Source organism: Petromyzon marinus, chromosome 11, assembly GCF_048934315.1.
Source record: "Petromyzon marinus isolate PM22_M1 ecotype Great Lakes invasive population chromosome 11, UKy_Petmar_22M1.pri1.0, whole genome shotgun sequence".
Classification (NCBI taxonomy): domain Eukaryota; kingdom Metazoa; phylum Chordata; class Hyperoartia; order Petromyzontiformes; family Petromyzontidae; genus Petromyzon; species Petromyzon marinus.
Genome location: NC_133677.1, coordinates 577,012 through 594,235, shown reverse-complemented (window position 1 = coordinate 594,235; position 17,224 = coordinate 577,012). Strand labels below are relative to the sequence as shown.

Below are 17,224 nucleotides of genomic sequence, written 5' to 3'. Positions count from 1 at the left end.
GGGAAACACGGACTGTGAGTGAGCAGAGAAACGCAGAGAGGAGCAGAGAAGCGCAGAGAAGCGCAGAGAGGAGCAGATGGGAGCAAAGAAGCGCAGAGAGGAGCAGATGGGAGCATAGAGGAGCAGAGGGGAGCAGATAAGCGCAGAGAGGAGCAGAGAAGCGCAGAGAGGAGCAGAGGGGAGCAGAGAGGAGCAGATAAGCGTAGAGAGGAGCAGAGAACCGCAGAGAGGAGCAGAGGGGAGCAGAGGGGAGCAGATAAGCGTAGAGAGGAGCAGAGAACCGCAGAGGGGAGCAGAGAGGAGCAGAGAGGAGCAGATGGGAGCAGAGAAGCGCAGAGAAGCGCAGAGAGGAGCAGAGAGGAGCAGATGGGAGCAGAGGGGAGCAGAGAAGCGCAGAGAAGCGCAGAGAGGAGCAGAGAAGCGCGGAGAGGAGCAGAGAAGCGCAGAGAGGAGCAAAGAGGAGCAAAGAGGAGCAGAGAAGCAGAGAGGAGCAGAGAAGCAGAGAGGAGCAGAGAAGCGCAGAGAGGAGTAGAGAGGAGCAGAGGGGAGCACTGACGAGCACCGGGAGAAGGGAAGAGGAGGGATGCGTGGATTGGAGACCACACGGAAAAGAGGCTCCGCATTCAGAACGGAGACGGCGAATTGGACTCGTCGTGGCGAGCAGAAGGGATCATTGGCGGTGGACGAGGCTGGTGACGGAATGGCAGCCAAAGGAGTGGGACGTGCCCGAGAGGACGACCACCCGTGCAGATGGAGCGAGGCTGCAGCTGGCGCCAACGCGACACTGAGGCGAGGAACGAGACGGACGACATCGAGAGCGCAGCAGCAACGAGAGCGAGTGAGGGGCTGGGAGTGGTGGCAGCGAGCGGGGTCGCCGTGCGCGTGTGAATCGTGACCGTGACGCGACTGCCCCCCCCGTGCTATCAATTACCCCCCCCCAATCCAATGCTGCATCACCACCACCATCACCACCACCATCACTCACTTGCGGCATCGCCGGCGCCGGGAGCTCCCTCCTCACTCACCGCCGGCTTCTTGCGCCACAGCGCGGCCCCCGTTGGGGTGGAGTGTCGAGTCGACATCCTCACTCAATCCCAAGTTGGCTCGGTCATTCGGAGCGTCCAGGTGAGAGGAGGCGCGGTGAGTGAAGTGGGGCTGTTGAGTTGTGTCTGTGTTGTTGTGACTATACACGTGTGTCTGTGTGTGTGTTGTGACTATACACGTGTGTCTGTGTGTGTGTTGTGACTGTGTACACGTGTGTCTGTGTGTGCTTGTGTGTGTGCTTGTGTGTGTACCACTGCGGAGAGCGATAGTGTAGCGGTTAGCGCGCTGCGCTACGAACCCGACGACCCAAATTCTATTCCCACTCACGAGCAACACATATTTGAACAAGTACCGGGCCTCCCCTAGGTCGACTCAGCCACAAATGGGTTCCTGGTGGGATGTCAGCATCTCCACTGGGAAGACAAAGGCGGCCGGGCGTTGTGCTGGCCACCCACCTCCTCGTGTACCGTACCCGCCTTAATAGGTAACAAAGTCAGAGTGATTTCCTTTTCAAATGCCTTGCTGAGCCAGTGGTGTAAATTCCACATTCCTATGACGCGCGGTGTGGAGTCTATGCATAGGACAACCGCTGCTGACTTTCCGAACAAATGGTGGCTATTTTATCGACCCCGGAGGAGGGATGATAGGAATGAGTGAACCCCCACCCTGACGAGGATTTGAACTCGCAACCTTGCGATTGAAAGCCGCTCGTTCTGCCACTGAGGCACGTGGCCGAGTACAGTATAATATTGCGTACAGTACTATAGGATTACTTGCATTATGGATCGGCGTATTGTTCACTTTTGTGCTAGTGTTAGTGCCTTACGCCGAGAATCCTTACTCCAAGCCAGCCAGCGTCCCAGACAACATCGAGATGAGAACTCAATCTTTGATGATCATTTATTCATCATCGTCGTCGTGATCATCTCTTCAAGAGTAACGTTCAGCTTTGTTCTCCACTCTTAAGCGGAAACCTCCCAACGCCGTGTCGGTCATGGGCGTAGTTTGACCATACTTCACCGCGTGGGTCTGTAACCATTACAGAGGGGGGTGTGGGAGACCCCGCGATGATGCCGCTGCTGCTGCTGCTCGTGGTGGTGGTGGTGTCTCTTCTGGTTGCATCTTCCCGCCTCTTCGCCCGCTCTCGCCCTGACCCCGGGAAGGGCAGCGAAGTTGGAGGCAGTGACAGGGCAGCAGGACCTGCCGGTGCTGCTGCCCTTACGGCGCCGCCCTGCCTAGCCTGCCTGCCCTTGCTGGGCAGCCTGCACGTGCTTGCTGGGCACGGCGCTCTACACCTGGCGCTGCACGAGCTCGCCAAGCGGTAGGAGTCACGGATCCAGCGCACCTCGGTTCGATCCCCCGGTCACCCAAGGCTGCCAGGGCCCCCCAGAGGTGCCTGGGGAGGCCCGGGCAGAATGCCGCGTGGGGTCGGCCTCCTCATCCCACCGTCTACAGGGAGGTCGCTCTGGGGCCCTTTGTGTGAGGCCCCCGGGGGAAATCTTCCCCTCTGTGTGGCCCTGAAAGCTGACATCATTTAATGATCGCAACACTGTGGTCTTCAGTCGTGCGCTCTTGCGAATGACGTCTGGTAAACCGGCAGTATTTGTTTAACGAGTCTGGCCCTGCTGATGAGACCCAGAATGTCTAAACCGGTTCACAGACTGCCTGCTCAAACAAATCCTGCTGGATGAAAATGAAGTGGTGGTCGGCAGCGCTGGGCTCTGCGTTCACCCGCGTTCTGCCCCGCCTCCCCCCAGACACGGCCCCGTGTTCGCGCTGCGCCTGGGAGCGCACCGCGCGCTGGCGGTGTGCGCGCTGGGCCCCGCGCGGGAGGTGCTGCTGCGCAAGGGCCGCGCGTTCGCGGGGCGAGCTCGCATGGTGAGGCCGACAGCGGCAACGGCGGCGTCACGAATGTGACCACCACCACCACCACCAAGATTTATCCTCGCCACCACCACCACTCCCTCCAATACCACCATCCTCACTAACTCCCAGACCACCGTCACCAACTCCACCATCACTACCATCCTCTACCCTCGCTAAATCCATCACCGCCGCTCCAATGTCTCGATGTTGTGTGCCGGGCCGCAGGTAAGCACGGACCTGGTGAGTCACGGGGGACGCGACATCGCCTTCGCGGACGCGAGCCCCGCATGGCGCTTCCACCGCAAGGTGGTGCACTCGGCATTGTACGGGGCCAGGCCGCCCGGGGAGGACTCCCTCCACGACATCGGTGGGCGCCGCGCTCACCACGCCGCGCTCACCATCCCACGCTCACCACATTCGCCACGTCCACCCCACATTCACGATGCAAACATTCGCACCGTGATTCTGTGGACCATGCGGTCCCAGTGCCCGCAGTTCCACTCGGCACACAGCGGACTAAGAGAGGAGGAGGCACGGGACCACACACACGGCCTCGGAATCCATGCGTGCGCCTGGTTTTTCCAAAATTCTCACCAAAAATAAACTCTCACGTGCCGACTGCGTAACGCGCTCTGTGCGTTAGGGCGCCCTCTGGGCGTGAACAGTCCAGGAGCCCAGGCCGGGCACCTCGCGTGTGGGAAACACCGCAGGGTGGTGGTATCGCTTCCGTGGATCCCCAGTTTCGTGGCGTGATCATTACAGGGCGCGCGGTAAAATTAGCGCCAGGCCCCGTGTGCCGCTAACGGTGAGCTACTTTAGGTGGTACCGACGTCTGTTCTGATGCATGGGCCAAGAGAGTAGGTGTTAGGGCTCCCGGGAGGGGGGGGGGGGTTTAGAGCGCCAGCCTGTTAACAAGGAGGCTCCCTTAAGCGACTGGCTCACCGGCTTGCGGCTCCCTTCGTCGAGCCCCGCGGGGCAGTGCGTTCGCTCGGGGCAGGGCAGGCTGCGGTACCCCGGCTGCCTGGCGTCTAGCCGTCACGCAGTGGACAGAGCGTGGCCGCGTGTGTTGCGGTGCAGTGAGCCGGGAGGCGCGGGGCCTCGTGGACTCCCTGGAAGCTGCGGGGCGTGGCGGGGCGCGCGCCGTGGACCCGGAGCCGTGGGTGGCGCGCGCGGTCACGGCCGCGATGCTCGCGCTCGTGTTCGGCGCCGCGGGCCCCGGGGCCCCTGGGGCCCCCGAGGCCGAGGTGGAGCGCGTGCTGCGCTTCAACCGCGGTATCGTGGAGACCGCAGCCCGAAACCACCCCGTGGACCTCTTCCCCTGGCTCCAGGTGAGTGGAGACGGGAGAGCAAGGGGGGGGGGGGGTCCGGAGAGAGAAGGGAGGGGTAATGAGAGATAGAGGTCGAGAGTGTGGAGGAGTGTGGAGGGAAGAGCTGTGAACCGTGCGGATGTGATGAACCTCTGTGTATGCACGCGTGCGTTTGTGGGGAGCGAGGGCGCAGTGGGTCGCGCACTGCGCTACGAACTCGGCGACCCGAGTTGCATTCCCGTTCACGACCAATGAGAGTGCCGAATATTTTAACCAGTCCTGGGCCTCCCCTAAGTCGATTCGGCCTCAAATAATGACTCTGGTATTGGGGGGTCAAACGCGATTAGGCGTGGTGTTGACCACCATTGTCATCGCGTGCCGTGCCGGCCTTAATAGGCGCTCGCTAACAGCACTTGGCCCATTCGCCTGTGTAGGCTACCCGGAGAATCCTTGCCTGTGTGCTGCGCTACTCTCAGGTGTTCCCCATCGCGCACCTGAGACGACTGCGCGCGTGTGTGGCCGTGCGAGACAACTTCCTGCAGCAGAAACTCAGCGAGCACAAGGTGACCGTCACCAGCACCGTCAACTTCATCATCACCGTCACCGTCAACTTCATCACCATCAACTTCATCACCATCGTCAACTTCATCACCATCATCACCGTCACCAGCACCGTCAACTTCATCATCACCGTCACCAGCACCGTCAACTTCATCGTCACCGTCAACTTCATCATCACCGTCAACTTCATCACCATCATCAACTTCATCATCGTCCACTTCATCACCATCAACTTCATCACCATCATCAACTTCTTCATCACCATCAACTTCATCACCATCAACTTCATCACCATCAACTTCATCATCACCGTCAACTTCATCATCACCGTTAACTTCATCATCACCGTCAACTTCATCATCACCGTCAACTTCATCACCATCGTCAACTTCATCATCACCGTCAACTTCATCACCATCGTCAACTTCATCACCATCAGCTTCATTACCGTCAAATTCATCATCACCGTCAAATTCATCACCATCATCAACTTCTCATCACCATCAACTTCCTCACCATCGTCAACTTCATCACCGTCATCTTCATCATCACCTTGCCCACGTGTACCGTGCTCATCATCGCGCGCGCTCGTGCCAGGCCACGGGACCCGAGCACGGAGCGCGCGCGCTGCTCTCGCTGCTGCTGGAAGCGCGGCGCGAGGCGGAGCGCGGCGAGGAGAGTGCAGGGGAGAGTGCAGGGGAGAGCGCACGGGAGAGTGCAGGAGGCGGCGAGCCGAGCGCGCTGCAGCAGCACGCGCGCCGCCTCACCGACGACCACGTGATGATGACCGTGGCCGACGTCTTCGGTGCCGGCGTGGAGACCACGGTGACGTCACTGCGATGGCTCCTCGCTTACCTGGTGCACCACCCCGAGGCGCGTGCCGTGACGCACACTCACCTGCACACCCGCACACTTATTTGTATACAAAGGCAAAGAGTCTCCGTATACTGGGGGCTGGGTGGCCAGCACCACGCCCGCCCACTTGTTGTCTCCCCACTGATATTTACAGCAGGTACTTATCTTTGGTTGAGTCGACCTCGGGGAGGCCCAAGACCGGTGCAAATGTTTGCTCCCTGTTTTAGGCCGTTAGCGGGAAATCGAGCGCATCACTAACCACTCGTCCCACCGCTCCCCCCCCCCCCCGTGCCACGCACTCCCGAGCAGGTGCAGGCGCGAGTTCACGCGGAGCTGGACGTGGTGGTCGGGACGGAGCGCGCCCCCCGCGCCTCGGACCGCACCGCGCTCCCACAGCTCGCGGCGACCATCCTGGAGACGCAGCGCGTGCGGCCCGTGGCGCCGCTCCTCATCCCGCACGTGGCCATGGAGGACACCTCGTACGGGGGGGGGGGGGGGGTGGCTACGGCGGGAGGGAGCGTGGGAAGACACGAGGTCAAGGGATTAATGTGGGTATGGGGGGAGAGGAAATGTGGGCAAGGGGCCAAGCGAAGAGGTATGGGGCAAAGGGTCACGTGGGTCACAGGGGGCCACTGGGAAACCACGTAGGGGGCACAGGGTCACCACATAGGGGTCACCGTGTAATATGGGATGTAGACACGAGGGTGTATGGGTGGAGGACACAGGAGTGCGACCTAAACAGGACCGTGATGGAGGGGGTAGGGATGGAGGGCACGCAACGTGTGTATGTGCGTTGGAACTTCTTTCGCACCGTATGTAGCCAACGGTGCTAATTGCGGGGGGGGGGTACTGGGAATTAGGGGGGCAGGGAACATGGGGGGCATGGGGACCCGATGTCTTGCTCACCCCTCCTCTCGCCTTGCCCCTACTCTGTGCACCCCCACTCCCCGCAGGGTGGGGAATTTCGCGGTTGCCAAGGGAACGCGCGTGCTCGTGAACATGTGGTCCATCCACCACGACGAGACGGCGTGGCCCGACCCGGAGCGCTTTGACCCAGGTTCCACTCCTGCTCCCGTCTCCTACCTTCCATCTCCGATTGCTGTCTTCCGTCTCTCATCTCCCATTGTCTGGTCCAGTTTCCCATCTCCCATTTCCTATCTCCCAGTCCCATTGCCCGGGCCGTCAGGTGCCCCTCTGCCGTTTGATCTCCGTGAGGAATGCAGTGGCCCGCGGCCCTGGCGGGCAGCCGGCACGGCGGCCCAGTCCCCGCGCGGAGCCAAATAAATAATTTTGGTCCACTCACTCCACCCTGGCCAATCGGCTGTGGTGAACCCATGTCTACAGCTGCTGCTGGGTAGACAGAGGCAGTAGGAACCTTGCTTCATTGTTTCAGCTGCCGAGCAACCGGCGACCTCTGGATCGCATGTCCAGCGTGCGAACCGTTGCTGTGCTGTGGCAACTGCCTCCTCCCCCTCAATGTATCACCGTGAAAATATAAATCCACCGCTTTATTGTACCATCAGCATCGCCATCGTTATATCGCCACCACCCATGGGTGTGTAACCAAGGCACATCACATCCGGCATACCTCACGCCGTGGCTACTCGTCACGTGCCACCGAGCCAGCAACCCGGGAGTGGGCATCCTTCGGATCGGTGTGCCTGGGATGTCTCTCGGGCGGGCGGGCCCCCAGTCACTGCACAACTCTCAACTCAACCCCACGCAGACTCATGTCCCTCGCGAGGAAGCCATAAACTGACCGCGTGGCCTACCAAGATTTCCCAGGACCTCCCCCCCCCCAATATGGGTCACATGATCCAAACTCGACTGCCGCCCCCTCCCATTGGGTCACGTGACCCAAATTTCAGTGCCCCCCCCCCCCGAACCCCAAACCCTGCTAATCCTCTCTCTCCTCTCCCCATGTCGCCCTCCGCCGCTCCCCACTAGGCCGCTTCCTGCGCTGGGAGGGGGGGCGGCTGCAAGCGGGGGCCCCCGAGGGTTCCTCCTTCCTGCCGTTCGGGGGGGGGCCCCGCGTGTGCCTGGGGGAACCCCTCGCACGCCTGCAGCTGCTGCTCATGTCTGCCGCTCTGCTGCAGAGGTTCCGCTTTGAGGCCCCCCGATCCGGGGTGGGGGGCGCCCTCCTGCTCCCGGACCTGGCCGGCGAGTGCGGGGTGGTGCTGCACCCACGGCCCTACCTGCTGCACGCCGTTCCGAGGCCCCCCCCCCCAAGTAGTGGGCCACAGGGGAGGAGGCCCTAGGAGTTGATGGTGTTGTACAACAATGTGAACGTGGGATGCAGGAAGAGGCAGATTTATAAACTTTAGAGGGGAGTGGGCGGGGGGAGGGCCGTCCTGAATTATTTTTTAATAGGGACCCATTAAAAAAAACCCAAAAGGGAGAGGATGGCACCCTCACTGGAAACCGTGGGCAAGGTGACCACGATATGGCAGTATAGCAAGTGGGCACGTGGAACCCATCCGTGCGGACCGTGGGAACGTTGCCCCCTCGTACGTAGACACGGGGCGTGGGAGGGGGGGGTGTGCTCCAGACAGAGGAAGAGGCCCAACATCCCCAGGGGCAGGACCCTCCTGATGCACAGCGAGCCTCTCCTGGATTGCCAAGGATCAAAGTGCGTAGATAAATAAATGACTATAGTAATAATATTATTGTTATTGTTGTTATATAGTGTCCCTTCTATTTTTATGGGCCACCCTCCTCTTGAGATACTTGCCCACCACACCTTATGAAGCGTTAACATGCAATGACAGAACACTTTTCATTTCCACGGCGACCGCATCTCCAGCTGCCGAGTTTATCAGCCGCATCTCATAGGGAGGGGCTGCGAGTGTGGGGGGGTCGGGAGGCAGGAGTGGGTGACCGCGGCCCGCAGTTCACCCCCCACTCCTCTCCGCGTTTCCAAGGATCGTGCCGCTACGCGTTGTCGGGCGCGTCGTCTGACGTTCCGCTCCACATGCCGGGAGCAGCTTCGGGAGCCCCGAGCGTTGACGTTCCGTGGTCCAGACAGAGCGATCGGGGTCGAGAACTCACTACGGCAAATGCTCTAGGGAGAATGCGAGTGCTCATTAATTCGGCACGCAGAGCGAAACGTCGGACATCGCGCCAAACAACACGCGGCGGCACGGCCCCCGCACGAGAACGGATAGTGGCCTCGAGCCAGCGCATTCCACATTCATATGATGGGAGCCTCTGTACCACAGCCACTGCACGAGTGCCGCTATTAAATTTACCGACCCCCTTTGAGATAATGATGGTGGGGTGGTTGTGGGGGGCCCCAGATTAGAATTCCAGCCAGGGTTTGAACTCGCAACCTTCCGATTGTGAGGCCCAGATCAGGTTTTGTGGGGGGCCCTGCAGTCCAAGAGTTGGCGCAGGACCGGCTTATCATTGGTAGGGGGCTGTCAAGGGGTCCTCGCCAGCTGGCTGCTTTGGGGGGCGCTCGCCTGCCCCTCATTGTGGGCCTTGGCGCCCAGGTCTGTGGCGAGTCTCCCATGCGTGAGTGCCACCTCTTCATCCTTCTCCATGACCTCGTCATCACCATCATCATCATCGTCACACACAGGGTCAGGAGGTCGCACGTCGATCCCAGAATCTCCGGTCAATCGGCGGTGACGAAAATGATCCGTTTCTTCACCATCGTCATCATCGTCGTCGCCACACCCAAACTCTCCCCCTCCTCCGTCATCACGATCATCGTCGTTGCCATGGTTATCAGGCAGTTCCTCCTGGTGTGTCGTGGTCCTGCTCTCCTCTCCATCGGCGATCTCCACGGTGACGTCGAGACGAGGACAGAAGCGCGCTCGCTTCTTGCCGGAACCGGGCCTTGGGGCCACGCTTTGGGTCACGCTCGGGGTCACGTTCGGGGTCACGTTCGGGGTCACGTTCGGGGTCACGCTCGGGTTTGGGGTTGAGGCTGGGGTCGGGGTCGAGGTCAGGGTCACTGCTACTTCCTTATCACGGCTCGGCTCCACACCGCACACTTCTCCGCCAGCACCTTGTCCTGCACCCTGCTCGCCGTGCTCCTCTTCTGGACCCCTCATCACCGGGGGTTGACAGCCCCCCTCATCCTCGGAGGTCGCGCTCCAAGTGGCGGTGGTGGCGGCCGGAGAAGGAGGAGAAGGAGGCGGAGGAGCGGGAGGAGGGGAAGCAGAGGGGCGGTAGTCGCTGGGGTCCGTGTGGGGTTCGGGAGAGCTGTCTGCACGGTGAAGTATGACAATGGCCCCCCCCAGGCTGGAGTCGGAGCTGGCCGTGCGGGGGGGGCCCACATCGAGCCCCCCCCCCCGCTGGGGGCCCAGTTCGCTGTAGGGGGGCGGCGGTGACGTGTCGGCCTGGGTCAGGATGGCCTCCTCGTAGGGTGGCAGCTTGCATACGGCCATGAGGCCTGGACAGATGAAACATCAACAACATCAACAACAACATCAACAACAACAACATGAACAGCAACATAATCAACATCACAACCACATCAACAATGTCACCCAATAACATCATCAACAACAACATTCACCACTCCCGCCTATTCTACCAAGGCGTACTTGGTCAGCATGCAAGAGTAGGCCAAATACCCTCTGGAGGGGTTCTCGAATAACTTAACCTGTTTAAGGCTCTCATCTGGTTAAAATGCAGACATGCGTGGGGGTGATAGCGCATGTGTGCGCACGTTTCTGATTGAGCCTATGTGTACGCATGCGTGTGCCCCTGTGTCTGTGTCACTACTGGCACAGTGGGGAGCACAGCCGGTGCATTTGCCAGTCATTTAAGTCAACCCATGGCACCTGGGTCTGTTCTGTCACCTCCTACAAGCGGGCCTTGACACTTCGCGTAGCCTCACGGTGCACCTAGTCTGGCACAGGTGCCGTTGTGACGTCACCATGTCGAATGGTGGCTGTTGTATTCTTGCACGTACCCCCATTTGTGTGTGTCCGTGTGTGTCGCCTAAAATGAGTACCTGGAGCGATGTTTAGTGGACATCACCACTTTGGAGACAAAGGCTGCCGGGCGTAGTGCTGGCCACCCACCCCCTCATGTTCCGTGCCGGCCTTCATAAGTGCTACTCGCTAACAGCCCTTGGCCCAACAGTTTGTTCAGGCTATACGGGGGATCTTTGTCTGTGTGTCTGTGTGTGACCATGCCCGTGCCACCCGCCCCCTCCTCTGCGCTACTCACGTATGTCGAGTGGGGGGCCCGGGTAGTTGCAGGCGCCCCGGTAGGCGAGCATGTCGATGCGACGTTGCCTGGCACGCTGGTGCGAGCGCAGCTTCGAGCGCCGGTGCCGGTAAGCGCAGCAGCAGCTCAGCACCACGACCAGCGTCCACAGCAGCCAGAACCCTGGGGGCACGGCGGTGAAGAGAGCCCAACGCCTTCCCGGATCTCGCCCTCAAGACGCTCGAAGCAATCTCAAGCGAGACATCGCGTTATCCGACCACTGCTGAATCTGTTTTCTAATTATCTCAAAAATCTATTCTGCATTGTACACAATTATTATTTTCACATGCAATGCATATTCTCTATGGTCTCCTCTCTCGGGTATTCTCTCAACACTCTCTCTAGGGTCCGCTCTAGAGGATCCTTTCTATAACATCCCCTCTAGGGTTCCCTGTGTAAGCTCGTAGTAGTAGTAGGTACAACGCAGCTCGTAGTAGTAGTAGGTACAACGCAGCTCAGTAGTAGTAGGTACTCACTACGCAGCTCAGTAGTAGTAGGTACTTACAACGCAGCTCAGTAGTAGTAGGTACTCACAACGCAGCTCAGTAGTAGTAGTAGTAGGTACTCACAACGCAGCTCAGTAGTAGTAGGTACTCACAACGCAGCTCAGTAGTAGTAGTAGTAGTAGGTACAACGCAGCTCAGTAGTAGTAGGTACTCACAACGCAGCTCAGTAGTAGTAGGTACTCACAACGCAGCTCAGTAGTAGTAGTAGGTACTCACACCACAGCTTGTAGTAATAGTAGGTACTCACACCACAGCTCGTAGTAGTAGTAGGTACTCACACCACAGCTCGTAGTAGTAGCAGGTACTCACACCACAGCTCGTAGTAGTAGTAGGTACTCACACCACAGCTCGTAGTAGTAGGTACTCACACCACAGCTCGTAGTAGTAGTAGGTACTTACAACGCAGCTAAGTAGTAGTAGGTACTCACAACGCAGCTCAGTAGTAGTAGGTACTCACAACGCAGCTCAGTAGTAGTAGTAGGTACTCACACCACAGCTTGTAGTAGTAGTAGTAGGTACTCACACCACAGCTCGTAGTAGTAGTAGGTACTCACACCACAGCTCGTAGTAGTAGCAGGTACTCACACCACAGCTCGTAGTAGTAGTAGGTACTCACACCACAGCTCGTAGTAGTAGGTACTCACACCACAGCTCGTAGTAGTAGGTACTCACACCACAGCTCGTAGTAGTAGTAGGTACTCACAACGCAGCTCAGTAGTAGTAGTAGGTACTCACAACGCAGCTCAGTAGTAGTAGGTACTCACAACGCAGCTCAGTAGTAGTAGTAGGTACTCACACCACAGCTCAGTAGTAGTAGGTACTCACAACGCAGCTCAGTAGTAGTAGTAGGTACCCACAACGCAGCTCAGTAGTAGTAGTAGGTACTCACACCACAGCTCAGTAGTAGTAGTAGGTACTCACACCACAGCTCAGTAGTAGTAGGTACTCACAACGCAGCTCAGTAGTAGTAGTAGGTACTCACACCACAGCTCAGTAGTAGTAGGTACTCACACCACAGCTCAGTAGTAGTAGTAGGTACTCACAACGCAGCTCAGTAGTAGTAGGTACTCACAACGCAGCTCAGTAGTAGTAGGTACTCACACCACAGCTCAGTAGTAGTAGTAGGTACTCACACCACAGCTCGTAGTAGTAGTAGGTACTCACAACGCAGCTCAGTAGTAGTGGTAGTAGGTACAACGCAGCTCAGTAGTAGTAGTAGGTACTCATACCACAGCTCGTAGTAGTATTAGGAACTCACAACGCAGCTCAGTAGTAGTAGGTATTCACACCACAGCTCAGTAGTAGTAGGTACTCACACCACAGCTCGTAGTAGTAGTAGTAGGTACTCACAACGCAGCTCGTAGTAGTAGGTACTCACACCACAGCTCGTAGTAGTAGTAGGTACTCACCACAGCTCGTAGTAGTAGTAGGTACTCACACCACAGCTCGTAGTAGTAGTAGTAGGTACTCACACCACAGCTCGTAGTAGTAGGTACTCACACCACAGCTCGTAGTAGTAGTAGGTACTCACACCACAGCTCGTGGTAGTAGTAGGTACTCACACCACAGCTCGTAGTAGTAGGTACTCACACCACAGCTCGTAGTAGTAGGTACTCACACCACAGCTCGTAGTAGTAGGTACTCACACCACAGCTCGTAGTAGTAGGTACTCACACCACAGTTCGTAGTAGTAGCAGGTACTCACACCACAGCTCGTAGTAGTAAGTACTCACACCACAGCTCGTAGTAGTAGTAGATACTCACACCACAGCTCGTAGTAGTAGTAGGTACTCACACCACAGCTCGTAGTAGTAGGTACTCACACCACAGCTCGTAGTAGTAGTAGGTACTCACACCACAGCTCGTAGTAGTAGTAGGTACTCACAACACAGCTCGTAGTAGTAGTAGGTACTCACACCACAGCTCGTAGTAGTAGGTACTCACACCACAGCTCGTAGTAGTAGTAGGTACTCACACCACAGCTCGTAGTAGTAGTAGTAGGTACTCACACCACAGCTCGTAGTAGTAGGTACTCACACCACAGCTCGTAGTAGTAGGTACTCACACCACAGCTCGTAGTAGTAGTAGGTACTCACACCACAGCTCGTAGTAGTAGTAGGTACTCACACCACAGCTCGTAGTAGTAGGTACTCACACCACAGCTCGTAGTAGTAGGTACTCACACCACAGCTCGTAGTAGTAGTAGGTACTCACAACACAGCTCGTAGTAGTAGTAGGTACTCACACCACAGCTCGTAGTAGTAGGTACTCACACCACAGCTCGTAGTAGTAGTAGGTACTCACACCACAGCTCGTAGTAGTAGTAGGTACTCACACCACAGCTCGTAGTAGTAGGTACTCACACCACAGCTCGTAGTAGTAGGTACTCACACCACAGCTCGTAGTAGTAGTAGGTACTCACACCACAGCTCGTAGTAGTAGTAGGTACTCACACCACAGCTCGTAGTAGTAGGTACTCACACCACAGCTCGTAGTAGTAGTAGGTACTCACACCACAGCTCGTAGTAGTAGTAGGTACTCACACCACAGCTCGTAGTAGTAGGTACTCACACCACAGCTCGTAGTAGTAGTAGGTACTCACACCACAGCTCGTAGTAGTAGTAGGTACTCACACCACAGCTCGTAGTAGTAGTAGGTACTCACACCACAGCTCGTAGTAGTAGGTACTCACACCACAGCTCGTAGTAGTAGTAGGTACTCACACCACAGCTCGTAGTAGTAGTAGGTACTCACACCACAGCTCGTAGTAGTAGTAGGTACTCACACCACAGCTCGTAGTAGTAGGTGCAGCAGCCGTTGTCTCCGCAGCAGTGGCCACTATCACAGTAGTACTGCTGCTCGTTGAGACCCAGACACACGTCCCTGGCCTGCGGGGTGCACGGGGTGGGTGGAGACGGTGGGAGCAGAGGGTGGGAGCAGGGGATGGGAGGGCGGCGAGGGAGCAGGGGGTGGATGCAGAGGGTGGGTGTAGAGGGTGGGTGTAGAGGGTGGGTGCAGGCGGTGGGTGCAAGGGGTGGGAGCAGGTCGTGGGTGCAGGGAGAGCGTGAGGGTATTGGGGTCAACCCTGCCAGGGCGTGGGCTCGTGGCAGGGTTGGGTCTCCTTGTCGGAGTCGGAGGGTGGGGGCTAGAGCTCGGGTTGTTGATCAGCAGTAAAGGTCACAGGGTTAGCATTGAGGGTCAAGGTCAGGGTTAGCAGTTAGGGTCAAGGTGTGGGTTGGGGTTAGGGTTAAGGTGTGGGTTGGGGCTAGGGTTAAGGTGTAGGTTGGGGCTAGGATTAAGGTGTGGGTTGGGGGCTAGGGTCAAGGTGTGGGTTGGGGGCTAGGGTTAAGGTGTGGGTTGGGGCTATGGTTAAGGTGTAGGTTGGGGCTAGGGTTAAGGTGTGGGTTGGGGCTAGGGTTAAGGTGTTGGTTGGGGCTAGGGTTAAGGTGTGGGTTGGGGCTAGGGTCAAGGTGTGGGTTGGGGGCTAGGTTAAGGTGTGGGTTGGGGCTAGGGTTAAGGTGTTGGTTAGGGCTAGGGTTAAGGCGTAGGTTGGGGCTAGGGTTAAGGTGTGGGTTGGGGGCTAGGGTTAAGGTGTAGGTTGGGGCTAGGATTAAGGTGTGGGTTGGGGCTAGGGTTAAGGTGTGGGTTGGGGCTAGGGTTAAGGTGTGGGTTGGGGGCTAGGGTTAAGGTGTAGGTTGGGGGCTAGGGTTAAGGTGTGGGTTGGGGGCTAGGGTTAAGGTGTAGGTTGGGGCTAGGGTTAAGGTGTGGGTTGGGGCTAGGGTTAAGGTGTTGGTTGGGGCTAGGGTTAAGGTGTGGGTTGGGGCTAGGGTTAAGGTTTGAGTTGGGGCTAGGGTTAAGGTGAAGGTTGGCACTAGGGTTAAGGTGTTGGTTGGGGCTAGGGTTAAGGTGTAGGTTGGGGCTAGGGTTAAGGTGTGGGTTGGGGGCTAGGGTTAAGGTGTAGGTTGGGGCTAGGGTTAAGGTGTTGGTTGGGGCTAGGGTTAAGGTGTAGGTTGGGGCTAGGGTTAAGGTGTTGGTTGGGGTTAGGGTTAAGGTTTGAGTTGGGTTGGGGGCTAGGGTTAAGGTGTAGGTTGGGGCTAGGGTTAAGGTGTAGGTTGGGGCTAGGGTTAAGGTGTAGGTTGGGGGCTAGGGTTAAGGTATGGGTTGGGGGCTAGGGTTAAGGTGTAGGTTGGGGCTAGGGTTAAGGTGTGGGTTGGGGCTAGGGTTAAGGTGTAGGTTGGGGCTAGGGTTAAGGTGTAGGTTGGGGTTAAGGTGTGGGTTGGGGCTAGGGTCAAGGTGTGGGTTGGGGCTAGGGTCAAGGTGTGGGTTGGGGGCTAGGGTTAAGGTGTGGGTTGGGGGCTAGGGTCAAGGTGTAGGTTAGGGCTAGGGTTAAGGTGTAGGTTGGGGCTAGGGTCAAGGTGTGGGTTGGGGCTAGGGTCAAGGTGTGGGTTGGGGCTAGGGTTAAGGTGTGGGTTGGGGGCTAGGGTTAAGGTGTGGGTTGGGGCTAGGGTTAAGGTGTGGGTTGGGGCTAGGGTTAAGGTGTGGGTCGGGGGCTAGGGTCAAGGTGTGGGTTGGGGCTAGGGTTGAGGTTTGAGTTGGGTTGGGGGCTAGGGTTAAGGTGTAGGGCCAGGTCTAGGATTAGGGCTTTAGTCTGTGGGATGTACAGTAGCACTGTACTGTATACGAATTGGCAGAGGTGCTGCTGTTGCGTTAACATCAGCAATCCGGGATGGGTCTCCTATATGGGGTCTCCCCTTTGTGGGGTCTCCCCTTTGTAGGGTCCCCTCTATGGGGTCCTTTCTGTAGGATCCTTGTCACCCTCTCTAGGATCCCCTCTGCAGGGTCCTCTATGGTTCCCTAAAAGGGGTTCTCTTTTCAATATCCCGTCTCTCGGCTCCCCTCTATAGGGATCCCTCGACGTTACCCTGACCTAGGATCCCATCTGTAGTATCCCCTCTCTCGGGTCCCCTCTGTGGGACCCCCTCCCTAGGATTCCCTCTCTAGGGACCCTTCTAGAGGATCCCTTCCCTAGGTTACACCCCCTCGTATCCTCTCTCCAAGGTCCCCTCTGTGGGATGCCCTCCCGGGGTTACCTTCTCTACGATGATCTTGCGACCCCCCCCCTCTCGAGGGACCCCCCTTTCGAGAGATGTCCTCTCCGTTCCCCTCGATAGTCCCTTTGACGGGGCCCTCTCTACACTATCCCCTCTCTAGGATCCCCTCTATAGGGTCCTATGTACAAGATCCCCTCTCTAGGTCCCCTCTATGGAATCATTTCGACTACATCCCCTCTCCCGGATCCCCTTTCCTCACCTCACAGTGGGCGAGCCCCGGCCACAGGGAGTCGCACAGCGCCAGGGCGAGGAGCGCGGCCAACCAGGTCCCTTCGATACCCCCTCGCCGGGGTCTCTGCCCCCTTGGAAAGACCCCCATGGCCGGCAGTAGCAAGGGCAGGGGAAGGGCAGCCCTCTGCTGCCCACGCACATGGGGTTGTTGCTGCTGCTACCGCCGCTGGTGCTGGACTCCGCCGACCGCCGCACACGTGCGAGGGGACCCGGCCTGGTCGCTAGGGGGCGCCCGCGACGGGGTTTGCTTATCCCGGCTGGGAAATCTACATCGCCGCCCCGCATAACGAGAAAGGCCAGGCGGGTTATGCACCTCACATTTCCTAAAGCGGATAAGCGCGGGTGATTCTCTCCACCACTGCGGGCTCGCTGCATCCCCCTCCCGGTCCAACGTCTCCCCTCTGGGGGGTCTCCCCTCTGGGGGGTCTCCCCTCTGGGGGGTCTCCCCTCTGGGGGGTCTCCCCTCTGGGGGGTCTCCCCTCTGGGGGGTCTCCCCTCTGGGGGGTCTCCCCTCTGGGGG

At 58.1% G+C, this 17,224-nt stretch overlaps 2 protein-coding genes across 2 annotated transcripts; one reads left to right on the top strand and one right to left on the bottom strand.

Moving 5' to 3' along the window:
- The first annotated feature begins 965 nt into the window (after positions 1 to 965).
- LOC116941468 (steroid 17-alpha-hydroxylase/17,20 lyase) lies at positions 966 to 9,298 on the top strand. The gene is made up of 10 exons (XM_076066253.1): positions 966 to 1,125; positions 2,089 to 2,365; positions 2,802 to 2,922; positions 3,136 to 3,277; positions 3,988 to 4,238; positions 4,694 to 4,780; positions 5,376 to 5,651; positions 5,943 to 6,112; positions 6,587 to 6,690; positions 7,581 to 9,298. The coding sequence occupies exons 2-10, from the start codon at positions 2,112 to 2,114 to the stop codon at positions 7,889 to 7,891; spliced, it is 1,716 nt and encodes a 571-aa protein (XP_075922368.1). The 5' UTR covers positions 966 to 1,125; positions 2,089 to 2,111; the 3' UTR covers positions 7,892 to 9,298.
- WBP1L (WW domain binding protein 1 like) lies at positions 7,129 to 16,964 on the bottom strand. Its single transcript, XM_032952515.2, has 4 exons — positions 16,673 to 16,964; positions 14,148 to 14,250; positions 10,818 to 10,979; positions 7,129 to 10,032 (listed from the first exon to the last, which is right to left on the bottom strand). Exons 1-4 carry the CDS (start codon positions 16,790 to 16,792, stop codon positions 9,053 to 9,055), a joined length of 1,365 nt encoding a protein of 454 aa, XP_032808406.2. The 5' UTR covers positions 16,793 to 16,964; the 3' UTR covers positions 7,129 to 9,052.
- Between the last annotated feature and the right edge of the window lie 260 nt (positions 16,965 to 17,224).